Genomic DNA, 26898 nt, shown 5'->3' with positions numbered 1-26898 from the left:
AAAGCAGAGCAGGGCCTCAGAGAGAGGAGCACAGCCTTGCCTTTTTGATGAGCTTTATCTCTGCCGTTTCTGTGGCAGCGCTGACCAGCCCGTGAACCACCTGGACTTTTCCCTCTTCTCTAACCTCCTCTCAAACAACTGGACTGGGTAACAGATTGGAGTTGGAAATAACCCTGTGGCCAGACCAGGTGCACCCCCAGGATCCCACCTGGCCCTGGCCCTGGCCCTTTTGGGCTCCCCAGAGCCACCAACTTCACTCCACTCTGAGGATCATTGGACCCCCCGGTGCCAGGGACTGCTAGGCCCACCCTCATCCGGTGAAACGGGGTGCTGGAGCACAGTCTCTGAGCTCTGGGCTGTGCATCAGCAAAGCTCCGGGCTCTGTCTCCAAGCTGGGGTTCCAGACCTCTGTCCTTCCTCTCTCCGTTACAAGTTATGTGAGGTGGTGAGGACAAGCAGTGGCAACTGTCCCAGCCTGTGATTCTGAGCCCTGATGGGTCATGGCCCTTTAGCACTGAAAGTCATGGACATGCAGCCTGGAAGAATGTCAGATTGTGAAGAAGCACGGAAATGTTTAAAGGCAACTTCATTTCTATAAAAATAGAGTTGTTTCGATTCCAACCTATCCTAACTGCACATGTTTGACCCCAACTTGCTGGGCTTCCCCCCACCGCCCCCCTCCGGGAGAGAGCAGGAGCGTGGAGCTGGCCCTGCAGACAGTGAGGGCTGCCTGGGGGTGCCTTACCTGTTTTCTGTATATGAGAAAGTTCTGTGTGTGTGTGTGTGTTCTTGCACATCCATGCGTGCAAGCATTTAAAACCTATTGCAAAAACAAGGTGGGTGTCTCATAGATTTCTTGTTTCTGATATTTTCCCAAGGGGGTTGAAGGGCCGGATTAAGAAGGAGAGCTCCCAGAGGGAGCTGCTTCCTGACACAGCGCACCTGAATGAGACCCACTGTGCCCGCTGCCTGCAGCCCTACCGGCTCCTTGCGACCCCCAGAAAGCAGTGCCTGGACTGCCGCCTCTTCACCTGCCAGGACTGCGGCCATGCTCTCCCGGAGGAGCAGGACTGGCTCTGCGACCCCTGCCACCTGGCCAGGTGAGTCACAGCCTGGCATCCGAGGGACCCTGTGGGTGCCAGGGCCCGACGGGTCCCCTGAGGAGGGCTGGCTGAAAAAGGGTGGGCATGGACGTGTGTCTCCCGGCGCCGTGCCTCGGCCTGAGCCCCCTGTCTCTGCAGGGTTGTGAAGATTGGCTCTCTGGAGTGGTACCACCAGCACCTGAGAGCCCGCTTCAAGCGCTTTGGGAGTGCCAAAGTGATCCGTTCCCTGTGCGGACGGCTGCAGGGGGCAGGTGAGGAGCACCCCCCTCCCCGGGCTTGCTCTTTGTTCCCATGCGTGTTTCAGGTTTCAGGACCAAGTAGATCCTTTGGAATGGGTGTGTGCTCCTGTCAGGCCCTCTCAGGTGTTTTGTATGAGGTTGGCTGCTTTCTGTGGCCCCCTGGGAAGTCCTGCATGCTGTCGACACCCAAACTGCTTGAAATCCTACCTTTCAAGGCTTCCTAGCAGGTTGAGAACTCGTAGCTAAGGTCTCGAACTCAGTGACTAGTCGAGTAACCAGGCGCTGGTTAATAGAACATGTTCTCCAGGCCCTTCCTCCCTGGGTGTCTGATTTGGGGCCTGGATCTTCTCTTTTCCACAAACATTCCCTGTGCATCTGATGGGCCGAGGGGTCTTCTTGCAGCTGGAGGAAGTCTGGCCTGCGCCACAGGGCTCAAGGGTGAGAACCCCAGGGAGCAGGGCAGAAAGCCACACTGCCACGTTGGAACCCCTGAAGACCTAGTATTGCTCTGGGAGGTGCCTATTCCAGGGACCGAGCCGGCTCAGGAATCTGTGTCGTGTGAAAGGTTGTGGGGATTGTGAAGCCCAGTCGCGGTCCGGAGCTCTTGGAGCCAACACCAACCCACACCTGCCGCTTTCAGAGTTGTCACCACTGAGGGCCGCAAGGTGGCACTGTGGGACAACAGGATCCCCTACTCCCTGCTGCTCCCGCCTGGCTCCAGAGTCCCGAGTCCTTGGGATGATTCCTAGGCTGGATTTTCCCTGGGGGGCACCTGGGAGCACAGTTCACTGAGTCACAGAAGGTTGGGGGAAGAAAAGTTGTGTGTGTGTTTTCAAGTAGTCAAACTGAAAAAATAGAAATGATTGAAGTTACTGTTCTGAAGCCTGGCCAGCCAGGACCGAACGCAGACTGGTCAGCTAGGGTGGAGGGTGGGGGTGCAGGGGGTTCTCCCGATGAACCTGCAGAGCAACCGGGGCGTTTCCCGAGGCCCCCACAGCAGGACGGGCGGATGCTGCCGGAGATGGCCGTCCCAGGGCCAGGAAGGAAATGAGAGGAAACCGGAGCTCAATCACAGGGTCTCGGGGGATGTCTTTCTTCCCAGCGCCTTTCCTTTGGTTCCAGGTTTGCCTGACAGAGTGCGAGGCTCGCCTGACATCCACAGTAAGTCCTCAGAGCTCGTAGGGCTCGTGATTTTTCCCTCCTCCCTGTGAGAGCGGCTGAGATCTGTGTTCCATGTCAGGATCAGGGGACGTCCTTCGGGCTTGCTCAAACCCTCGTCCCAAGTGAAGAGAGAGATGTAAGGAGTCGGCGACCAAAAGGGGCGCAGAACTCCTGTTCCTGTTCAGTCCTGGGGGCAGCTCCATGCTGACAGGCCACACGCACACCCACACACACATGCACACACACTGACATACGCGTGTGCCCCACGCCTCCGGGAGCCATTCCCACATTCCCTCCACGCAGGTAGAGCTCAGCTCAGTGTCTTCTGTCTTTTGGTTTGGGGTGAGTCTCCTCAAGATTCACAGTCCAGAGAATGAAAATAATCAGCCTGTCTGCCCTCTGCACAGGTCCAAGTGTGGGGGCCCGCTGCACGGGGTGCTCTCAAGTACAGTAAATGCCCGGCTCGTTCACACTCGAGACCTCCCTGGACCCAAAGGCACAGGGAGTGAGGGCTGGCAGGTGTGCAGAGGCAGCACGTGCGGGCCCGGCCCCACAGCCCACGTGCCCCCAGTGCAGGGATGTCCTCACGACCATTGAGGGAAAGCCGATGATCTATGCTCTAAAACCCCAGAGCTCATTTCCTGGACCCCTCTGGAGACCTAAAGGAGAACAGGGGCCAGGTCAGTGTGAGTGGGGAAGCAGAGGGAAGAGGCTGTGATGGGGCCGCCCGGGTGCTCAGGTGATGCAGGGGGCCTGGAGGGTGAAGGAGGGGCGGTGCCCTGGGGCTGAGGCTCACCTCTTTCCAAGTTGTGTCTGCAGACTGCAGATAAATTCATGAAATAACTGTTTGAGAAAACGTGATTTTGCTCTCGGCCTCCTTCACCCACCACAAGGCCAGGGATGTGGATTACCCGAGAAAGAGTCCCTGAATGGAGGACAAATGCCCGTTGGCATGATCCCTGACAAAACTGATGCAGAGTAGTAGTTTTCTTCTGGGTTTCAGACCAAGTCTAACTGATGCTTGGATAGGTCTTTGGAAGGCCAGCAGATGGTTTTGCCTGGATGTGTCGTGGTGGGTGGATAGATGGACACGTTTGTGCAGAATGCATGAATGACCTGATGGATGGATAGTTGGATGGAAAGTGGATGAATGGGTAGGTGGGTGGGTGGATGGAGAATGAATGAATGAGTGGTGGGTGGATGGAGAATGGATGAATGGGTGGCGGATGGATGGAGAATGGATGAATGGGTGGATGGAGAATGGATGAATGGGTGGATGGAGAATGGATGAATTGGTGGTGGGTGGGTGGGTGGATGGAGAATGGAAGAATGAGTGTTAGGTGGATGGAGAATGGATGAATGAGAGGTGGGTGGATGGAGAAAGGATGAATGGGTGGGTGGATGGATGGATGGAGAATGGATGAATCAGTGGTGGGTGGGTGGATGGAGAATGGATGAATGAGTGTTGGGTGGATGAAGAATGGATGAATGAGAGGTGGGTGGATGGAGAACGGATGAATGAGAGGTGGGTGGATGGAGAACGGATGAATGGGTGGGTGGATGGATGGATGGAGAATGGATGAATCGGTGGTGGTTGGATGGAGAATGGATGAATCAGTGGTGGGTGGATGGAGGAGGGATGTATGGGTGGGTGGATGGATGGGTGGAGAATGGATGAATAGGTGGTGGATGGATGGAGAATGGATGAATCGGTGGTGGGTGGGTGGATGGAGAATGGATGAATGGGTTGGTGGATGGATGAGTTGTAAGTAAGCAGGTGGATCGGCAGATAGATGGGTGAGTGGATGGGTTGTAGATGGTCGGGTTGGTTGGATAGAATGGTAGGTGGGTGGATGGGAGTGGGTAAATGGGTGGTGGGTGGGCGGTTGGATGGATGAATGGGTAGGTGGATAGGCGGGCGGGGGATGAATGGTTGGCCCCCAGTCTCTCTCCCTGGGTTGAGTCATGCATGTGTCTGTTGCAGGTGGGCCTGAGCCAAGCACTGGCGAGGGAAGTGGAGATAGTGAACAGACCGATGAGGATGGGGAACTGGACACAGTGGCCCAGGCCCAGCCCACTGGCAGCAAAGTATGTCTTCCCCGGTCACCCCCACCGCTCTCCCAGCTGGAGCCTGGGGTTCTGATGTCCTAAAAACCTCAGTGTTCTCCTTGACTCTACCGGTTACGTAGCTTGAGCACAGAGACCCTACCTCCCTCGCCATGCCCGAAGAGTCTCTGAGACACTGAGCACCAAACGGGATCATGCCTTCAGCACGTGGTCTCACCATAAGAAACCCCAAAGGAAACTATGGGGTGGACAGAGCCCACGGGAAGCCCATCTGACCTGTCGGGTCTGGGTTCTGGGGGCACGCTCTGAGGTTGTGAGGGCAGGCAGGGGTCCCAGAGGGCACCCTGCTGTGTTCCCAGGTGGTTTTGTTATCCTTCAGGGAAGTGAACCTTTTTGACTCCCATCTGAACATTTTACTTTTTTTACAGCCAGCCACGAGCCTTGCTTTTATGTTCATTTCCATCTTCACTTATTTCGTAACACGTTTTTGGTGAAAGACAAGCGGAGTACCCCCCGGGGTTTCTGGAGATTGGAGGGGAGAATGATGGAAGGGGAGCAGTTTGGGGCGGGGGAGACAAGGAATTTAGTTGGAGACACCAGGAGGAGGCCAGGATCCATGACATTCAGCTCTGGCCAGGTCTGGCCAGTCTACAGGGAGGAAATTGTAGATGTGCCACTCAGGGAGCTTAAATACTAGCCAGTGTCTGGAATATTCCCTGTATGATGCCGTTAAAGGATCAAGATTAGCGTGAGGGAGGATTTCAGTAGATGGGTGCTATTCATCTGGACAATTTGGAGCTCTCCCCTGCCTCTGGGACCTCACAGGCGGTGCCCCTCACCTGCCTGAGCCGTCCATCCCCCCATCTCTCAAGGGAGAGAAGCATCTGTAAGCCCCAGAGGAGCCTGCCTGTGCTCCCCGCCCCCATCCCGAGGCTGCCCCGCTCCAATGCCCCTGGGTCCTCGGCACATCGGAGCAGCCTTAGGCCCCTTGGGTCCAGCAGGTGTTTCCTTCCGCTCCTCTAAGAGAGGCTAAAGAGGCAGACCTCGCAGGGGATTCCGAGGGGGGAGCCCTCTGGGCCCTTTAGTGCTGCCTTGAGCTCCTTCAGGTTTGTGTCTAGGGTGGGAGGTGAGGGTGCCCCTGGGGGCGCCCGCCCTGCCCAGGGCAGAGGGGTCCCGGATCCTTGCCATCCAGCTAACCCCGACTCTGCTCCTCTTGCCCATGTCTGCACCTAAGAAAAAGCGTCTCTCCATTCACGACTTGGACTTTGAGGCCGACTCTGACGACTCAACTTGGTCTGGCAGTCACCCCCCAGATTCGTCCCCAGTCCCAGCAGCCACGGACAGCCTGCAGGTCAGTGGGCTCTCATTTCTGCTCCCGTCCTTCCCAGGATAACCTGAGCGACAGGTGCTCGGGCCCCAGGTGGGGGACGGCACTCTGGGAAGGAGTCCAATGGCCATAGCAGGCCTGATGGACCTGATGGGCCGGGGGTGGGGTGGGGAGGAATTTGGGGTGCTGAGGATCTGGGATCCCATAGGATCCAGAAGCTTCACACCCCCCATCTTTGCAGAGATGGGTCTGGCCCCTTGGAAAAGTGGAATGCAGGAGGGGAACCAAGGCTGGACAAATGAGGGGCCCCGGGGATTTGGATGGGCTGCTTGTCAGGGGAACGGGCCAGAGGAATGCTGTCTGTCCTGGACTCAGGGCCTGTTAGGTGCCTGGGCATCCGTCTGGCAGTTCCAGGCCAGAGCTGGGCGGGGCTGTGTCTGCTTGGGCTGATCCGCAGACTGCTTCAGGGGAAAGGACAGCAGGGCAGCAGGCTGGCACCCCAGAGGTCTTTGGACCACAAGTCCCGCTCCAGCTGTAAGACCAGCCCCGGTGGCCTCTGCTTCCTGCGGCCTCCGGGCCCTGAGGACCGCTTCCTCCCTGCCCCCTCAAGCTGGAAAGGAGCTGGGACATGTGGCTTCCAGACACCCTCAGCACCTTGTGTCCTTGGGGGCAAGGGCACAACAGAGAGAAGCCTCTGCCGGCCAGAGGAAGGGCAGAGGAGGAGGGGCTGGGGCTGCAGCCGAGGGGCCCCCAGGGGTCCTGCCATGCTCCCACTCACCTTTCTGGGAGTATTAGGGTGTATGCAGTTAGAACAACACATCCCCCTCCCCCAGGAAATAGCTCCCCCACCCGCCTCCTCAGGGCCTCAGGCTTTAGGTGGGTCGGAGCCCTGAGCTGTCAGATGTGTTCCCTTGTACAGTGAGTGGCCCAGGGTCTCGAGAGCCCCCCAGCCTTCCACGGACACATGATACAGAGTAGGCGGTTAACAGTTCTCCACAGGATTTCTGCAAATAAAGGGACCTGAGTTGCAAGGGTCCAGAGCAGGGAGTGCCTAGAGTTTGCTCCCGTGAGGTCTGGAAAGCCTCAGACAGGGATGGAAAGACCCACGTGCCAGGGAGCTGCCCTTCCTAGTAAAACCTCACGCACCCTGGGGGGCCTGGGGGGCTCAGTGGGTTAAAGCCTCTGCCTTCGGCTCAGGTCATGATCCCAGGGCCCTGGGATCGAGCCCTGCATCGGGCTCTCTGCTCTGCAGGGAGCCTGCTTCCCCCTCTCTCTCTGCCTGCCTCTCTGCCTTGTGATCTCTGTTTGTCAAATAAATAAAATATTAAAAAAAAAAAAAAACCTCACACACCCTTCAGGTCCCGTGTGCTCAAACCTTCACGGATGAACCCCATGCCAAGGATGCCTCCCCAGAGGCCATGGTTGCCCCTGGATGCCACCCCCGTCCAGAAGAGCAGACAGACAGCCTCTCCCCTGCTGGACAGGACATCCTCACTGAGCTCTGTGTCCCTGGAGAGTCCCACAGGACAGCCCCGGGGACTGCAGCTACAGCTGGTAGGTCCCTTGATAGGCTCTGCGTTGGGGTGGGGGGTCAGCGGAAAACCCGCCCACTGCCCTGATTTGTGCAGACACGCCGGCCGATTGATAGCAACCCCTTCCTTCACCGCCTTGTCTGGCATGTCTGGTCCTGGTAGACGCCACCTCCCCACCCACTCCTCCCCACCCCCAGCCTGGGCACTGCCATCCTGACACTCAGAAGTCCCAGCATCAATACCTCAGCTGGTCACATAGCTCCCTATCAGCTGTAGGGAGGGTACTGAGCTGGCTTGGGGTAGGGACAGGCAGGTGTCCCTGAAATGATTAGGATCACTGGTCACCTGGACCATCCATCCTGACCAAAGGACAGGTCAGGTCCAAGCCTGCGGACTGACACTGCACCTGGGGATGGACAGTACTCTTGGAGACGGATGGTGCATTTGGAATGGATGGTGCACTTGGGGACAGACAGTGCACTTGGGGATGGATGGTACATTTGGGGACGGATGGCGCACTTGGGGACAGACGGTGCACTTGGGAATGGATGGTACATTTGGGGACGGATGGTGCACTTGGGGACAGATGGTGCACTTGGGGATGGATGGTACATTTGGGGACAGATGGTGCACTTGGGGATGGATGGTACATTTGAGGACAGATGGCGCACTTGGGGACAGACGGTGCACTTGGGAATGGATGGTACATTTGGGGACGGATGGTGCACTTGGGAATGGATCATATACTTGGGAATGGATAGTACACTTGGAGGAGGATGGTACTCTTGGGGATGGACGGTGCACTTGGAAATGTACGGTACACTTGGGGACGGACAATGCAGGTCCCGTTTGAGCACTGTTTCCCCCTAGTCCACCACCAGCTACCAGCTACGAATCGCGAGGTCTGCAAGTGCTGAGAACTAGACTTGCTTAGTTTAATTTTGTTGTCAGACAGTGCGCTTCATAATGAAATCCTGAATTGCTTTCTTTTCCTGTGCCCTGTGGGAGTGTGGGTTCAGGAGTTCAGACACCCTACTGATGCAGGAGCAGATGAGATCACAGAGGCAGCCCGGCCCTCCCCCTAATGAGCCCCCACGTGGCCGCTGCGTGGGGCCAGCTGCCGGGAAATGTGGTTAAGACACCTCCTGCCAGGAAATCGGTCCCCTTTCCATTTTTCCTTTTCATTATATTATAGGGAACATAATGTCACGGTCCACAGGCCAATTAGGGTGCTGGAGGCATTTGGGGAGGAACATGGGGCTTAACTTCCCCCCGAACAGTGAATAAATGAATCTGCATTGAACAGGTCATAGGATGGGGGTGGACGGGGATGTCACAGACTCTCTGCCCCCCACCATGATCCCATTCCACGGTGAGGACACCGACGGGGTGGCAGGCAGGGAGGGAGAAGCCGAGGGAGACCACGTTTCTGACCAACCAGCAATTTTCACCTCATCCCTGGAACGGGGAGCATTTCAAGGGACATGCTCCCGACACTCAGGGGCATCATCTGAGGCTGGGTGGAACGTGACAAGCTGCTTGATCCACCAGCTTAGCCATTGTGACTCAGTTTCTCCTCCCTGTGAAGAGGGCTCCTGCCTGGTGTGCAGCACCGTTGTAGCCACTAAACAAGATTCTAGTGTCACAAACGTATCGACTTAAAACAGCGCATCTCCATCCTGTCCATATGGGCAGGAGTCCGGGCACTGCCAGACTGTGTCCCCAGCATGCGGTCTCCCAAGCTGAAACCAGTGGGGCACAGGATTGCAATCTCGCTGGAGCTCGGGGCCCTCTCCCAAGCTCGTCCACCTGTTGGCAGGACTCACCGAGCCAGTGGGGTCTGGTGCCTATGGAGGACAGAAGCGGCCATGCACAGTGACTCCCATGCAGCCAGCCCTGGCCACCTCTCCCTCTGACTCCACCTCCCAGGGAGGGGCCTGGAGCCCTGGGGAGGGACCTTCCGGTGAGGCCGTGGGGACAGTAAGTTCCCCCTAATCTGGAGCACAGGATGAGCATTTCCAGGCATGCTGGAGGTGACCCATGCCCACAAACCGATGTGAGAAATAGCCCTTAGGGACCAGCGTGGACAGACTTTCCAGAGCCCCCTCCACTCACAGACGCTGCCTGGGCCCCACATCAGCCACGCTCCGGGCACACAGTTTCACGTGGTGGAATTTGGTGTACTGTGATCACCCGGCCGACGTGGTCTCTGCTCCTCTGGCCCCACTGAGAGTTCCAGGCAGGGTCCTGTGTCCTGAAGGTCCTGTGTGAGGGCTTGCCATCCACTCTGCTCTGACCTTGATCTAAGGTTCTTGGCTCCCTCACCTCGGGGGGGCTGAAATCACGTCTTCGGTTTCTGTCATCTCTCGTTTTTCTTTACTGGGAAAAGCGTGTGCACTGGCTTCCAGCTTTTTGCTCTGGATAATTCGATCCCAATCTCACTCCAAAGGGAGGAGCGTCATCGGGAGTGAGCAGTTCCCCTCCCAGGATCTGGCCAACATGGACACCTCAGAGGACGATGGCGAGAGCCCCGGGGCTCCCCGCGCTGCCTCCCACCCTTGCGGACAAGGAGGCCACACCCCACCCCAGAGCCAGGTAAGGCACCTGTGAAACTTTCCTTCCTGCTGATGCTTTGGGTGGAGTCTTTTTAACCTTCATGCCAAGTCACATTGGAGAAATCAAAGCTTTCAGTGCTTTCAAGCCGCACGTTTGCCCAGGCCTGCGTAGCAGAGACGTGCGAGCAGTATCATCCAAATGTCCACTGTCCTGTTGGCATGAAATCCACATAATGTAGAATTCACCATCCTGAAGTTCATGTTCACTGCACTCAGTGCATTCACAGCCTCATGCAGCCGTCCCCTCTGTCGGTCCCAAAACGTCACCGCCCCTGAGGGAAGCCAATCCTGTGAGCCGTCGCTTCCCATCCCCTCCCTCCAGCTGCGGCGGCCACCGGCCTGCTTGCCGTCTCCTGGCTTCGCCCCCCATGGGCATTGCACCCAGATGAGAGCGTTCGCCGCGTGACATGCGTGCCTGGCTTCCTGCACGCGGAGTCACAGTTTCAAGACCCGTCCGTACTGTGGCCTGTGTCAGTGCTTGGTTCCTCTGGAGGCAGATACTTAGCTTACACCCCATCAAGCATTCTTTCATTTGCAAGAGGAGCAAATATTCCATCACGGTATGCCTTTAGTAGACACTCCGCAGGTTTTAAGAAAATTTAACTTAGCGTATGAAACACCTGTTAAATGAGTGAGACTCACTCACGTTGTAGACCCTGATTTATGACATAAATCACAAGATTCCTCTGAGTACCCTGGGTTCCCTTCCCTGAATTTAAACCATGGTCCCACTTACAGACAGCAGAGTCAGAGCTGAGCAAGTACGTTTTATTTGGGGAAAGGCCACCATGCTTTATACGAGGACAGCCTGACCACAGGCTGATTCAGACTCATGGAGACCCTGGCAAGGCTCAACTCCTAAGGAGGAGATCTCGGGATTGGGGCCTTTTGTTAGTGAGCAGCCGGAGGCAGGAAACCAAGAGGAGAGCCCTGCTCTGGATGGAATCCCGGGGGCAGCTCAGCCACGGCTGGTCTCAGGCATGTGTTCAGGAGCCAGGAGTGACCCAGGCTCTATTACTTGGCTCGGAACTCCTTCTGGGACCCTCCCCCAGGGAGACTTGAGGGGTGGGAGGTGCCCCTGGGGATTCTCCCTTCAGGGGATCCAGGGATGGAGCTCAGGCTGCCAGGTGGAAGGAATGACTGATGTTGAGCATGTTCAGAAAAGGCGGAAAGCAGCTGGGACCCATGCAGCTGTGCTTGGTCCCCTTCTAGACACAGGTGGGAGGGGCCAGAGCTGGGAGGGACTGCTCTGCAGGGAGCTAGGGCCTTCCCCATCCCCTTAGCCTTGTGTGCATTCCGACAACCCAGGAGGAGCTTCGTCTGACACAGCCCCAGCCCACACACCCCCCTAAAACTCCTGGCTGTCACTCCACCAGCACCATCCATGGCCCTCGGTGACCAGTGGAGCTGCCTAGTGGGACCCGAGCTTTGCCGGACCCTCTGTCCCCAGCAGCAGAGGTGCCCGAACAGGGGCGGGACCCCCACGGGGCAGGTGGGGTGCCAGCCCCTCCCCAGTCTCCACTGACGCAGGAAAGGTGAGAGGCTCTTCCAAACTTGATCCTCTGTCCAAGCCTCAGGAAATGGGATCTGCCGAAAACAAGCAGCAGACTTGTAGAAGGAGCACTTCTTCGCATGGCTTTTGAGGAATCGGTTATGTTTTTTGTTTTAAAATTGGGCTAATGTCAGCAGAACAGAAATGTGAAGTCTCTCCCTCTCCAGAGTCCGTGCCCTGAGGCACAGCTGACTCTTTCCTGGAGCGTTACCCAGAAGCTTCCTACAGCCATGGGCTAGAGGTTCTCTCTGCCCACCCTCTGCCTCTGGAAGAAGGGCGCTCTTCCTCTGCCCTGAGCACAGCAGGGTGTGAAAGGACCTGAGAAGGTCTGCAGTGAAAGCTGTCCACCATTCTCCACCCAGAGTGGCTCACACTTCTTGGGGCCTGGACCCTCTTTTACGGAAGAGAGAGGAAAACACTACACAGGAAAGTAACCTTTGATCAGACCAGGGGTCAGCCCCCGGCAGGACTGGGGGATGGTGGTGGAAGGGTGGTGAGGCCAAGGCAGGGACCTCCCTGTGTGGCAAAGCCACAGTGGACAGAGGAACCCCCAGTCAGATGACAAGGTGATAAAGACTAGAGCTGTCTATTTTCAGTAAGTTTTTAATTTAACAACTGTAGTAACTTTCAATAAAACACACTCCCTGACATCTAGCCAGCCCTCCTGGTACCTGCCATCCTTCCTGCCTCCTTGAACGATTCCCTATTTCATGCTGAGAGCTTGTCTCCAACTCCACCTCCCCCAGCCTCTCCCAGAGCACGTGTCCCACACATCTTTGTGTAAAGGCCAAGTGGGCAGCGGGCCGGGTACCCCGGGGAAAACCCAGGGCACACCGTTCCAGGGGTCCCTGCAAGGGGCTGTGGGTCCTGTCACCCCTCAGCTCTTATCCTCCTCCAGCCCCAGATGAGAACAAGAACCCCAGTTCCTTATCTTGGGGTGCTTTTCTTTTTCACTCTGGAAGTGACATTTGATAGCGACCATGTCAGGCACCAGTGGGTCACCCTCTTCTTCTCGGTGAGGGGATGGGGGGGTCTTCCATGCTGGCCACATATCCTGTGCACGTGTCCCCGGAAGACAGAATCAGTCTGTGCACACTCCCCAGCCCGGTATCGATCCCACCTCTCCACCCCAGGCAGCCAGACGGCGGCTCAGTTACCGGTAGCTCCAAGTCCTCACTGAGCCCCTCCTGGTGACGGTGACATTTCTCACATTTCTCGGCTTTTCTATTCTTCTTCAGGCAGCTTTGCCCACTCAAAGCCCTCCATGATGTGAAGATCAAACCAATTACCTACCAAACAAAGCAAACGCATCCTCTCGCTCAGCATTTCCCTTTGAAAACAGGGTGAGCTCCCGAGGAGATAATGGCAGGAAGGACGCACCTGCTGGGCTTGGAAGACAGGAAGGATTGATTTTCTCAGGTCTGGTCTGGGCACTAATAGACTCTGGTGACTCAGGAGAGGAGGAAGTTGTACTTTTAGTCACTTGAGGCTGTTAGCTGGTCCTCCTGGCCCAGAGCGACCCGAGGCTCTTGCCAGCTAACGACTTTTAGTTCGAGCAGCCTGGCATAATGAATTGGCGCCTTCCTGTGCCAACCAGGAGTGATGGTGACCACTGCTACCCTGCAGTCGTGACTCGTCATACCTTTCAGATCCAGCTGCCTCGCTTGCTGAATTTGTCATTCTTCTGTGCTCACCCCCTTGCCCTCTCTTGTGGTACCACTCCCAGGTCTTACTTGGTGTTCTAGAACTCTCAGTGCCAGAACGGGCTTCACGCTCCCCTTCCCAGGTCCCGTTATGGATGGTGGCCTTAGTTTTCCTTCCAGTTCTTGGGAACTTGGTGCTTCTGCGGTGATGGACCCCAGATTCCTGCTGGTGACAGTGGGCTCTGTCTGCTGGCCACTCCCTCATCTTGGGGAGCCCATTTAGGGTCAGAGGGAAGAACTGTCCTCCCATGGTAAAAGTGTCCCCAAAGGAAAGCTCAGTGTCTTGCTCACGAATGGTGGATCTTTGGCCTGGGTGGTGACAGGATCACAGGAGTGCCCCACCCTGCAGACCCCGGTTCATGAGGGCCAGGACTGGCCCCAGCACAGGCACTGGGGGCAAGTAATGGAGACTTCTCCCAGAGCCCTATCTCTGAGCACAGTGCACACAGATGACCAGCTGAATGCCAGTCTGTTTGGTGGTCTCAGCGTCTCACAGGCTGCGAGCCCACAGATGCCGACAGAGAAGAGGAGACCCTCAGAAGGAAGTTGGAGGAGCTGACCAGCCACATAAGTGACCAGGGAGCCTCGTCAGAGGAGGAGGGGAGCAAGGAGGAAGAAGCAGAACTGGACAGGAGCCCCTCCATCAGGGACCTCCCGGGGGCAGGCCTGGAGGTGAGGCCACCTGACTGGGCTCAGCAGGACCTGGGCAGAGGCAAGAGCTCTTGACTCCTGGGCCAGGAGTCAAGAGCTTGTGACTTAGCCCCTTGCCCACCCCAGGCAGCCAGCCAACCTCTGGGGGGCCCTGGGCCCCAACAAGAGCTGCACGGGAGGCTTAGCCCCCAGCTGGCCAGCTAATCAACCAGCCCCGAGTTCAGAGGAAAGAATGCCGTAGGATGAGCCCATCTTGGGGAGCGCCCTGCCGTCTCTGTTGCTGGTCGTCACACTCCATGCTTCCCTCTCCCAGGTGAGCGGGGCTGCGGGCCGGATGTACAGACAGGAGACCATCCCCACGGACCCTCAGGAACTCGTGCAGCCCAGCAGGACCACAGACAAGGAGCTGCTGGAGCTGGAGGACAGAGTGGCTGTCACGGCCTCGGAGGTTCAGCAGGTGGAGAGCGAGGTAACACCAGTCCCGGGAGCAGGGGGTCTCCAAGTGGAATTGTGGCGGGATTCTGGCAGCTGTGAACAGCGCACCAAAGGTCCAGAACAGGAGCTTGGGGTTTCCGTGGGGATGGCCCACACCACCACCCCTGTCTTCATCCCATTTACCTTGGGGAGAGGCAGGCAGGGTGTTCAGACCTACAGGAATGATGCTGACGCTTACCCCTCCCTGTCCCAGGAGGAGGGGCCTTCTCCAGAAGCAGGCCCCAGTTTTTAGGACAACCCTGGGACTCTGGAGCAGTCTCTGACCCGAAGGTCATTCTGTGAGCCCGAGTGTGGGTCCAGGACTCAAGCGTCGGGAGCCTACAAAGGTCAAAGGGCAGAGCCAGGGTCTCTCAGGGACAGCCAAGATGACTGAGCTCTGCTCTGCCCTCCCCCGGAGTCCCCCAGAGAAAAGAGGGTCTGCCCATCGGGCTACAAGAGGAGTCCGCACCCACGGCCCTTTCTCACTTCTGCTCATCAGCAGGTGTCCACCAGGAGTAAGGAGCGTGTCTCCAGAGCTGTGCGTGTTGGGGACAAGCCACCCCGAGGACTTTGCATTAGTTTATTCCTTCTTGCTCAGCAAACGATTTTCAAACTCCTGAAAATGGCAAGGCACAAAGGCACAGCTGTTGCACTCTTAGATGGAGCCTTGCCTTCGTGGAGTTTATGCTTTCGTGGAAGGAGATAGAGGCCAAGCCAATGACCAAGGATCGGTTCTTGAAGCCAGCCGTGCAGAGAGGAAGTGAGGGTGGCTTGGTGGAGCCCCCAGGTGGGCTGCTCAGCAAGAAATGTTGCAAGGAGAAGGCAGCACACATGTGTGGAGGTCCTGGGGTGGTCTTGAACTTGGCATATTCAGGAAGGAGCAGTGAAACCCTGAGCCTGGGGCAGAGGGAGTGAGGGGGAGAGGGTAGGAGGCAGCTGCAAGAGGAGGGCAGAGGCCAGAGAGCCACTGGAGGGACCAGAACAGGGGTGATGGGGCCTTGTTCCTGTTTCCAGAAATTTCCTTTGGCTACTATGGGAGCCGGGATTGGGGGCCCATTTAAAATGATGTCAGGAAGGCAGGCTCTGCCAGATGCCAGCCAAGCCTTTGCCCATAGTGTAGGCCTGTCCCTTAGAGCTATGGTGACACTGTCCGCTGTCACTGCCCCTCCTGCCATCCCTGGGGAGAACCAGATTTCCCCATGTGCCTGAAAGTGTACAGAGCCCCCCTCCTCGTGCATGGGGGTGACCTGTGAGGAACAGCAGCCCCCTCCCCGACTACCATGAAGATGCTTGAAAATGGGCCCCCAGAAACCGCATCTGTTGGGACCATCTTAAGGGGACCGTAAGAAAGCTGGTGAACGGGAGACTACTCTTCCTGGACTGTGACGTCAAGCTGACGCATCAGAGTGACGTCCGTGTTTCTCTCCTTTTTCCTGCCAGGTTTCCAACATCAAGTCCAAGATTGCTGCCTTGCAGGCTGCAGGGCTCACCGTGAAGCCTTCAGGAAAGCCCCGGAGGAAATCTAACCTGCCGGTGAGTGCAGGAAGCCCGGCGCCTGGCTCTGGGCCCAGAGCCCCTGCCAGAGCCGCCCCTGGGGCCTGAAACCAACAGGCTGACTGGCACCCTCCCTTCCCGCCCCGCCAGCCTGGCTGGGTGTGACTGGAACAGGATGCCCTGGGGACAGCAGGGAGGGGGCTGCCCCCCACCCTCTGCAGCAGGTCTGGGACCAACATTCATCCGCCCAGAGTCAAGCTGGGGTCCCCAGTGCCAGTCACACCGGTGGGGTAACCTGGCAGACAAACGCAGGGTGGTCCCGGGGGAGCCCCAGGTCTGGCTGCAGGAGGTACACAGGACATCTGAACTTCAGATAAATGACGCGTCACTTTCGACTATGAGTATATCCCCTGCGATACTTGGAACAGACTTATAAACCATACTCGTTGTTTCTGAATGTCAAAGCTAACGGGCTGTCCTGTGTGTTACTGGGCTGAACCTGGAAGCCCAGGCCACTGGGCTGGTGAGCTGGGGGCTGACGGGCCGTCCCTGAGCGCCTGGCCCCATGTTTACGGAGAAGGGCCATGCCCCTGTCCCACTGGTCCCCCTGGGGCGGGCGTCAAACAAGCCACCGTCAGGTACAGGCCTCTTCCTTGTCCCCCAGATATTTCTTCCCCGACTTGCTGAGAGACTGGACTGGAATCCTAAGGATCCGAACACAGACCCCACAGAGGAGGTATGTGTGGTTCCGAGAGGAAGAGATCGGGGCCACTGTTCTGGCAGCACAGCGAGCCGGGGGCTGACACGTGTCAGTGGGGCTGACTCGGACACACCATGCAGCTCGGCCTGCCCCGCAGGACAGCTTCCCCAGAGCCACACACGGGGACAGGCTTGGTGTCAGAGCGTTGGTTGGGGAAATCCGGGAAAACCCAGCTGGTGAGCAGGAAGGTGGGACAGAGGGGAGGAGGCCAGCAAGCTTCCCACCTCAGCAGACCCCACGCAGTTTCTGTGGCTCCGAGTGACGCCCCGGGCGTTATTCTGTGTGGGGCAAGGAGGCCACGTGGACCGCCCCCACCCCCGGCCAACGCCATCAGTCATGGACAACGTCCATTCTGGGCTCTTCCCTGGCCCCATGCGGGCCGGCGGGCTCCAGTGGCCCGGGGACAGGCCTCATCAGGGGGACACGGTGGCCAGCTCTGGAAGCACCAGGAGCCAGCACGCGTGCGGTGGTACGGGGCCCAGGGGTGTGGGAGACGGTGGCCCCACTCGCAGCGTGCAGAAGAGGCACCAGCTGGGACACAGCCTCGATCTCCAAAGTGTAGGCCGTGTGGTTGGGGGTGCGGTTGGAGGCGCCCTCCCCAGTGCCTCCGAAAGAGTGGCATCTGTTCCCAGTCCTGCCTGCTGCCTGAGGTCCCCTTGGAGCCACAGTGAACACGCAGTCACTTCTGTGTGTCATGACAATGACACTGGTGGCTCTTTATAGTTAAAAACAGTGCTTTTCTGAAACCTCCTTCCATCTGAGGTTTATAAACCTGGCGAGGAAGCATTGCGGTTAACCCTATTGTCCCACTGAGCAGATCAAAGCTCAGGGAAGTTGACGTCCTTGACTGAGATCACGCAGACCATAAATGACAGGATAAATGATGGAGGGGTCTCAGCCCGGGCCCCCTGGCCCTGACCTCCCACCCTCTTGTGGAGGCCATGGGGCTTCCTGATGGGCTCAGGGAAGCCCAGCCCTGGAGGCCTCTCCAGCAGGCTTCCAGGTGCATCCCCCACACCAGCCAGGCAGAATACCAGGCCAGATGTTGGGAAGATTTCCAGGGGAGTGAGGCCACCTGCTCATGCCCAGCAAGGCAGAACAGGGAGAGAACGATCCCATCATGGAGAGGCAGTCAACGGGAGTGAGGGTGACAGGAAGGCATGGGGACCAGCAGCCATGGGATTTGGGGACATGTGAAGAGCAGGTAGTCTCCCACTAACCACAGGAAGGGGTTACTGCCCCATTTTCCAGCTGAGTTCAGAGAGGACACACAGTCGTCCACATCATGGGGGTGGGGTGGTGGTGCCTGGACTTGAACCCAGGTCCATGGGGCTGAAATGTGTGCTCCCCCTGCCCTCCTGCCCACAGCTGACAAACGTAAGCGTCTCTTTTATGCTCTGATATTTGGTGTTTCATTTATTGATACCGTGTACTTTAATATTGATAAAAGTTCCAATATTGCCAAAGAACAGAAGGCAGTGGACCAGATTCACTAGAATCTGGAAGAATCGTGGCAAGTCCCAAGTTAGCTCCCCGTGTTGCTAAGAATGACAGCAATTCATGACGCCCAGAGACATCTTCTTTCTTCTAGGTGACAACGGCGCCCTGTCTTCTCAGAAAGAAGTTCAGTAATTCCCCGAAAAGCCAAGGTAAGAGTTAGCGGTTTCACTCATCCCCACAGGCTGGGAGATGAGCTGAAGGGTGTGGGAGTGGCCAGTCAGGGTCCTGCGTTTCTGTCATCCCCACGAGACAGCATCTCCTGCCCGGAGCCTGAAGGGCCCTCCCCGAACCACCACGGCCACCAGCAGGAAGCATTGCAGTGGCTGGGTGTTCTGGAATTCTCTGCACTGAGCACGCAGAACTGGTGTTCTCCATGTTTTTCGTCGTAAATGGCTCTCAGGCTTGAGCAGCTCCTGACCCTCTCAGGCAAAGCACAGAACACGACTTAGCTTCCCTTGATGTCTCAATAGCGACAAGGACATCAGCCTCTCGGGGTGAACAGGAGTGACGGCCCGGTTGCCTTGTCCGTGGTGCTCGACCGGGCTGCTGGGGAATCGTGTGCTGGTGGGTGGCTCCCCTTGCAGCCCGACCACGGGTCACCAGAGGGAAGCAGCCTCCTTCCCGGTCAGGGTCCAGTCCCTCTGCTGCTCTGCCAGGCCTCTGAGCTGCCATGGCGTCTCCTCTTGTCCCTCCATCTGAGCTGTGCCCTCATAACCCCGTCGTTACAGCTCTGCCCACAGCCACTGTCCCAGGGCGCAGCTCTCTCTGTGTTCCTCTTCTGCTCCTGAACAATCGTTGGCTCCCACCTGCCGACAGAATGAGTGGGATTTCTTAGCACAGCCTTCCAGACTCTCACCTTCCGGCCCACACAGGAGCCCTGGGTGAACAAGACATGCTCACAGGCACATGCAGGCATCGATCGCTCTGTGCACACACGCACCTCCGTACCTTTGCCTGGGCTGAGCCTTTTGCCCAGAGCCCTTCTCACTCCCTTTCCTACCCACCTCTGCCTTCCGAGGCCAAGTGCATTGTCTCCCCCCAAGAGTTTCTGCACCACCTCCAGAATATTGTCCACCACCTTCTCAGAGCAGGTCTCTGCACATCTCTGTTTGTGCCCAGCTCTCCTCCATGCAGCTCCCTCTTTGCACCCCAGAGCTCCCTGTACCCAGGAAGGTCAGGCCGGAGACAGGGCAGGTCCCAAGACCCTCTGAGGTGAAGCCCCCACTCAGGGCCACGAGGCCACCTGCCAAGGGTCCGGGAGGAGGCTCCTGGAGCACATGCACCAGTGCCGAGGGGAGCTTCCAGCAAGTGCCACGGCTCCCACCCAAGTGAGGGCTCCCAGTTCCAGCGGGAGGAGCCCAGGTGAGCGCCTGGTGTCAGTCAGACGCTGCTCACCTGGTCCCAGTTCCCCAGGAGCTGTCAGGCTTCCCAGGGGCTGAACAGCCCGGCTGTGGCTGCTGGTCCCTACACGCCGCTCCTGCCACCACAGCCAGTCTCAGCGGAGCGTCTCTCAGCCGTGGGCCAGACATCCATCCCCACATCGGAAGGATTCACTGCCCCATGGCTGGGATCTCTGGGTGAGCTGTTTCCTCCGTAGAGTTTGGTCCGGGAGCAGGAACACGTAGCAAATCCCAGCAACACGTTCTCCACCCAAAATGGAACCCCGAGCTCATTTGCCAGCCTCCCTGTGTAAATGCGACCATCAGCCCTCCTTTGTGGCCTCTGCCAGTTTCCGTGGTGTAAACCTGTCCACTGTGGCTGAGGTCAGGCTGCCTAGAAGTCGCAGAACATGGGGCTGGGCAGAGGAGACGCAGCCCATCACCCCTGCACCCCCGCCCCGAGGAGCAGGTAGGTGTCAGGCGGCCCCCCGACACCTGCCGGAGGAGGAAGGCCGCTGGCTGCGCGGGCCCGGGGTTTGCTCACCTGTGGCCGTGAGCACAAACAGCTGACTAGGATGGGAGACCAAATGCCCCGCTACATGACCGAAGCCCTGCGGGGGCGCCCTCTGTTCTGAGGGGCACAGTCCCCGCCCCCCCCAAGCCCATGGCACATCACAGAACTGAAGGAAACACTGTGGCATTCTGTTTCACTCAAGGGAGCATTTCTGCTGCCGCCATGAGATAGGGTTTTAACACTCGCTCCAAGGCAAGGGAGAAAGAATAGCATAAACTGTGTTTTCTCCTGCGCTCCCTGAAGGTAAAGACGGGGCCTCCTTTCATCGGCAGTCAGCGTACCGCGGGTCCCTGACGCAGAGAAACCCCAACAGCAGGAAGGGGGTGGCCAACCACAGCTTTGCGGTAAGCCCGTCTCCTCCCTCCTGAGGCGTCTTGAAAGCCCCGGGGCCCCTTCTCCAGTTTCCGTGCTGGCATTAGGACTCCAGAGCAGAGAAAATGGGAGAAACTAACAGAGTGAAGTCAACCAAAGATTTAAAGAAAAACTGAAAACGTTTCTTAAAGATACCAGAATATACCAGTGATAGGGGTCTCCACTTACACCTGGGCTGGGTCTTGGCTTTGGAAAGGGGACCATCTGTGACAGAGAGAGGACACTCAGGGGAGGGGACCACCCACAAGACAGTGAGGACACTCAGGGGAGGGGACCGTCCATGAGAGAGAAGACACAGGGGAGGGGACACCGCACGAGACAGGACACTCTCCTCGGCCCTAGCAGCCCACCCGTGCTGTAAAGCTCATTCAGCAAACCATGTGTGCAGATGTTGGGGTCAAGGCTGTCCCCAGGGCCCATGGGAGAGAGCGCTCTGCAGAACACCTGGGCTGGCAGCCCCTCACAAGAACCCGGGAAGGCACCCGCTCCCCTGCGTGGACGCCGCCTATCCAACAGCACCTCACACGTGTGGCTCTGTGACAGCTCAGAAGAGGTCATCTCTGGGGACCTCGAAGTCATGCCCACGTCCTATGGATGGGCTTGATGACTTGGGGCCGGTGGCTGCAGTCAAGGCCCGACCGCCCCGTGACCCCAGTGGCTGTCCACTCCCATTGGCGCTGTATTCTCCCCACGAACTCCATTTTTAAAAGGGTTTCCAAGCATCTCACACTAGGGATGCACAAAGGCGGGGAAAGGCTATTCCTAACTGTGTGAGCTTCTACTGGCTGACGGGGAGGGGCGGCTCGCCGTCTTTAGGTCACCCCAACAAGGGGACGAGGACATGTGTAGGGGTTGCTGGGGAAGGGTAGAGTGCCCGCGGGCCTGACAGAGGGCTGGTGACCGTTAGTAAGAAACTGGCCAACAGGGACTTGAAAGTCTAAATGCTTTCAAGTTCGAAGGCACCTCCCTGGGTTTCAGAGCCTTAAATTTTCAGATACTTTCTATCTGTACGCCCCCTCTGATGAGGTGCAGGTGCCGCTGACCCAGCGTCACAGCTGGGGCGGCAGAGGCAGAGACACTGTGCAGAAGCCCCATGGGGACTGACCAGCACCTTCGACCAATGTGTACTTGTGTCTGTGTTGCTATGTGCATTCATGTGTATGTGTGTGTGCACAAGTGTACGTCTGTTTTTGTGCCCCTGTGTCTGTGCATGTGTGCACCCTCATATGTGTACATACTCATATGTCTGTGTACGGGCCCACTTGTGTCTGCGTGTGTGGACACACTCCTGTCTGTGTGTGCATGTCCATGTATGTCTGTGTGTGTGTGCACTCCTGTGTGTGTACCCTCATATGTCTGTGTGTGTGCCATGTGTCTGTGCATGTGCGCACACTTGTATGTCTGTTACTATGTGCACTCCTGTGTGTGCACACATGTACATCTGTGTGTGCATGCCCATGTGTCTGTGCATGTGCACACACTCATATGTTTGTGTTGCTGTGTGCACTCTTGTGTGTGCACACGTGTACATCTTTGTGTGCGTGCCCCATGTCTGTGTGTGCACACTTTCATGTCTCTGCGTGCATGCCCACGTGTGTCTCTGTGTGCACACACTTGGGTGTCTGTATGTGCATGCCCACGTGTGTCTCTCTGCATGTGTACATGCCTGTGCGTGTGCACACTCGTTTATCTGTGTGTGCATGCCCACATGTGTGTCTATGTGCACACCCGTCTGTGCACAACTATGTGTGTATTTGTGCTCCACAGAAACCTGTGATGACCCACCAGCCCTGAAGGGGGAGATTTGTTGGAACAGGACGGAGCGACCCAGGGGCCCTGCCCTCACTTCCCCTCTGCCTCACCGTCCCGTCCCTCCATCTGCCCCGTGCTCCGTGGTGCACATGGTCCAGGAGAGACAGGACACAACACCGTCCACAAGGGAACTCCACCTGCGAGAGGACAGCTTTCCCAGACCCTCGGCTCCTCGCTCACATTCGCAGACAACCTCTGCCTGCACCCCTGCTGGCCTGCTCTGATCCATGAGAAACATCTAAGCTGACATGCTTTTCCTTTAGAACGGTGTTAAACTTTTTGAAGGACACCAAGAAGAATGTTCTCGGTGTGATCTTTTAGCCCTTTCCCTGCTGGCTCAGTGCCGCACCCTCTGTGTGTTCCCCACACGGTGTCAGAGCGCAGGCAGGCGCTCTGTGTGTTTCTGTGTGCATGTGTGTATGCACGCATGCAAGGAAATCGGGTATCAAGACGAATGACTGAACTCATGGCCAGCTGGCCTCGCCGAGCCCCTCACAGCTATTCTGTGGGCCCCCTGTGGTTCACAGACCAGGAGAAACTCCTCTGTGGTCAAGGGCAGCTCAAGCACGGGGCAGCAGGTGGGCCTCTGACCTATGTCCAGGGCAGATGCAGAGGACCTGTAGGAGAGGCAGATGCTGGAGCCCTGGGCAGGTGGGCAAGAGGGTGGGGGCTGGCCCGGGGCTGCCACTGCTGCGGTGACGTCCAGCGGGACAGAGGGCTAGGGGCAGTCAGGGATGCCTGCCAGCCACCTCCAGCCGCCTGCCATCCATACTGTGCTGAGCTCAATGTCCTCCTCCATCCGGGACAGTCTGGCATTCACTGTCACTTCTGGGTGTCTATGTGGCTTCTCCAGTTTTCAGAGGAGCCTGCTGCGGCCCTTGGGGCTGCCTTGGAGCAGTAACTGTAACTGGAAACACCTCCCCCAACCCCCACAACTAAGCAGCGGTACATGCTTCACAGGGACTCATGTGTTTAATCCTTGGATTAAATTTAGGCCCATTTTGTAGAGGAGCACACAGCCCTGAGTGTGAGGCTCCTCTCCTGCAGCGAGAAGCCACCGTGTGATCCTCTGTTACTTTCTAAAGTGACTTTGGGCCAGCTTTGACGTTTCTCTCTTAAACTGCCTGGTGTTTGTGTTCAAATGAAGTGGGAGCCAGAAGCAGATGGAGAAGTGGTGCCCGGAGCCTTAGCTAGCGAGCCCGTCTTCTGCCCTGACGCTGGACAGAGCCCCACCCCACCGCCACGCAGACCCTGGACGGCAAGCTTGGCACGTTCACTGAGCCCAAAACACAGCCGCCGCAGAGGAGACGCCGTCCCTGAGCTGGGCCACGGGGTTCAGGAATCAGCTTCTGGGTCGATCCGAACGACCAGGCTACAGATAGATCATGCTGGACCTGTAGAAAAGACGGATCTGATGCCCCTTCCCGGGATGGAAGCTGCTGAAATACGTAGCTCCTGACTCACTGCTCAATGATGGAAAGGTTCCTACAAATGAAAGGGGATCCGTTTCTTTTTTGGCACACCTCTCCTTATTCCCAAAGTAAACTAAAGTCACTGTGAGTTCACAGGAGTCAGAGAGACAGCCCGCTGGCCCTGGTGTGTCCCTGAGTGTTGATGGAATAGGACAGTGGGTCCCCCGTCCTACTTGCCTGTACCCCAGCCCCTCATCAGCCGCATTCCTCCACTGCTAATTTGAGTGCTGACAACTTCAAACTCAAACGTACCAGTCTCCTCTGTCAGAGTGGCCTTCTCCGGTCTGTGAATTTCCTTGTGCCCGTCAGGCCGAGCAGGCATCCGTGCTCTCGGCGGCCCCACGGAGCACCCCGACAGTGCGGGAGGCCGGGATTGGTGCTGATCTGGCGCATCCTCAGCGAGGTTGCCCGGGACCAAGTTTCTTTCCCCGCCCCCTGCATGGGTCCCTCGAGCCCTCTGGATGCCGGAGCGCCTCTCCATGCCCACTGAGCTCCCTGCCTTCGGACACCTGTGGGCTGGAAGTGTGGGCAGTACCACACCAGAGACCAGCCACCACCTCCCCTGGCATCTCCACACCGTCCTTCCAGCTGAACAGGGTAACCCCCCGGCCGCTCACTGTGCCCACTTGTGTGCACTCCAGCCTTCCAGGGCTCGTCCCGTATTCCTCTCCTTCACCCCACACTCTGTCAGGAGAACCTGGCTCTGTGGAATGTTCCATGCGGTTCTTTCCCATGACGTCCGAGTATTGCTGCTCACAGACACGCCGGCCCACCTTTTGATAAAGCTGCTGAGTCTCCGACCGTCACGTGGCTCGGTGCTGTCCGTGCGCACACATGTTGGTGACCCGTGGCTTGGGGCTCTGCCGAGACCTTGGTTGTGACTCATGAACTCACACCTCCGGGGAGCGCTGGCCACTCCAGCTGCCGTCCTGTGGGGGCAGCCCGGGGCGTCAGGAGGGTCACCACGCGCCCCCCTGCCCAGATCCTCTGGCCTTCCCAACAAGCCCCTGGGAACCTTGAGAGGCCTGTCGGTTTGAGGGACCTCATCAAAGGCAGGCCAGCCCCGCCTCTTTTCTCCAAAGCCCCCTGCTCCTGCTCTCCCTGAAGACACCCGCCCCTTGGTGAAGGCCTGGGTCCACCGGTCTGGCCACATCCATGAGCTTCCTTGTTGTCCGTGTTGTTTTTGTGCTACAACAACAGAGCTGAGTATTTGCCGTCCAACCCCCTCTGGGGGAATGGCGACTCCTGGCCTCTGTCCCCACTTCTGCAGCAGGGCTGGCGAGGGCAAGGGCAGCACACCAGCCTCTCTCGAGTCTGCCCCCCGCCCCCGCCGCCGCCCAGCGGCCTGCGCTCTCGGCCACCCTCCGCCCCTGCACTGCCTGCCCCCCGCATGTTCAGAGAGAGGCATGTCGCCCCCCCAGCGCATGGTCTAGGCAAACACTGGAGACATTACAGCTTGGGTAGGTGATCGCAGCCAGCCCAGATCTCGACGGACCCCGGGGCTGCTCTAACCAGTCATCACAGTCTGGGCTGCTTCAGACCAGAGGTTGACTCTCTGACTGTGCTGGAGGCCGGAAGTCCAGAATCAGTGTGTCCACAGGGCCCCGCTCCCTCCAGAAGCTCCAGGACAGAATCCCTTCTCTGCCCTTTCCAGCCTCGGGGGCTCCCGCCGTCCCGAGCCAGCAGCCCCATCCTCACAGGGCCCTCTGTGTCCGTCTTGGGTCTCGCTCCACCCTCTCACGGGGTTGCTTGCCATTGCATGGAGGATCTATCTCGAGTACCCAGCGTGGTCCTCTCATCTGGAGATCCTTCCCCTAATTACAAGGACCTTTTTCCCAAATAAGGTGGCATTTTCAGGTTCCAGGAGCTAGGAGGAGAGTTTGGGGAGACCCCATTCAGCCCGCTCCAGCTAAGTGGGGAACCCATTCTAATCCGCAGCTGATGGAGTGGAACCCCCCCATTGCAGACCCTCAAAGAGAGCACAGAGCCGGCAGAAGGGGCCCTGCACCCTCGTAGGGGAGCAGCCTCCTCCCCCGCCTCCCAGGGAGCCCCGGGCCCAGACACACACTTCACTTCTGAGCGTAGCAGCGAGCTCGGGCAGCCGGCCTCCCTCTCTACCCTGTCGTGCAGCACAGCCACACTGCCCCTGCCCTCCTGGCCCCAGGGCCCCGTGGACACCCCACCCCCTGGTGCCTGTCCTTCCTCACCCAGTAGCAGACTTAGCCCTCCCTGCCCCCTTGAAGGCTTGAACACCCGTTTTGTGCAAGTAAACCTCCGGTTCCGCCAGTTTAGAGAAGAGAGATGGGAGCCCAAGGCACGGAGTGGCCCTGGCCAGACACCCTAGAGCCCAGCCTGTGCTGACATAGAAAGCTTCAGGAGCAATGGCTGTGTGCATGTGACCTTGCCAAGCGGTAATTTCGGGGCCCGAGCACAGGAAAATCCCACACCTGTGGGGTCCTCAGCAGTCAGGGTTCCACCCAGAAATGGACACAGAGCCACTGTGCTGCCAGTGTTCAGGGGGCTGTTGGGCATGAGCGACCATCTTCCCCAAGGCAGTGGCCTGTGGATAGCCCAATGCATGCATGTGATCAGCGTTCCCCAGGCAGAGAGAGGAGAGGCTCCCCAGGGCTGCGATGGTCATAATTTCAAAGGGCCCCCAAACCGCCCACTCTGTGCCGGCCTTTCCAGGGCTCACACTACTGCTCACATGCTGAGGTTATGTCCCTGGCTCAAGGGACGGCTTCCTTGGGATCAAAAAAAAAAAGGAAAAAAGGAAAAACTTCATGAGGAGCTGAAGGCACAGACCTCTTGAAGATCCCTCGGAGTTTCAAGTGAGCTTGGAGCGGGCAGCCGGAGGCACTCTGCCCAGATCACCTCGTGTCTGACCCATTGCAGTCCAGGCCCAGGCACCCACAGCGCGCCGGGGGTCAGTGTTCTTCCGCCACAGTGACAGAGCAAGGCACAGTTCCGTCGGCCTCCACAGTGCGGAGCGGAAACGCCCTCTTCACAGGGGCCGGATAATCCACCCCAGAGCCACGCTAGAAGGCTTTTGTGCTTGCTTTCTGATCCCCAGGCTCTTGGCATCCAGCACGCGGGCCAGCCGTGGGACCT

General features: G+C 57.9%; 1 protein-coding gene across 2 annotated transcripts in view; it reads left to right on the top strand.

The window, feature by feature from the left end:
* MLPH (melanophilin) overlaps positions 1-24030 on the top strand; it is a 44538-nt gene extending 20508 nt beyond the window's left edge. Inside the window, exons 3-16 of one of the 2 annotated variants that reach the window (XM_080799318.1) lie at positions 879-1100; positions 1242-1354; positions 2465-2503; positions 4488-4591; positions 5805-5921; positions 7256-7451; positions 9879-10024; positions 13786-13971; positions 14264-14419; positions 15865-15957; positions 16583-16654; positions 18270-18327; positions 20375-20475; positions 22271-24030. In XM_080799318.1, coding sequence (XP_080655444.1) covers positions 879-1100; positions 1242-1354; positions 2465-2503; positions 4488-4591; positions 5805-5921; positions 7256-7451; positions 9879-10024; positions 13786-13971; positions 14264-14419; positions 15865-15957; positions 16583-16654; positions 18270-18327; positions 20375-20475; positions 22271-22297 — 1630 coding nt within the window. In that variant the 3' untranslated portion in view covers positions 22298-24030. The remainder of the gene's footprint in view (positions 1-878; positions 1101-1241; positions 1355-2464; positions 2504-4487; positions 4592-5804; positions 5922-7255; positions 7452-9878; positions 10025-13785; positions 13972-14263; positions 14420-15864; positions 15958-16582; positions 16655-18269; positions 18328-20374; positions 20476-22270) is intronic. The other variant, XM_080799319.1, reaches the window with a different exon arrangement.
* The last annotated feature ends 2868 nt before the right edge of the window (positions 24031-26898 follow it).

This window comes from Martes martes (genome assembly GCF_963455335.1).
Source record: "Martes martes genome assembly, chromosome: 3".
NCBI lineage: Eukaryota > Metazoa > Chordata > Mammalia > Carnivora > Mustelidae > Martes > Martes martes.
This window is presented reverse-complemented; position numbering and strand designations above follow the sequence as displayed.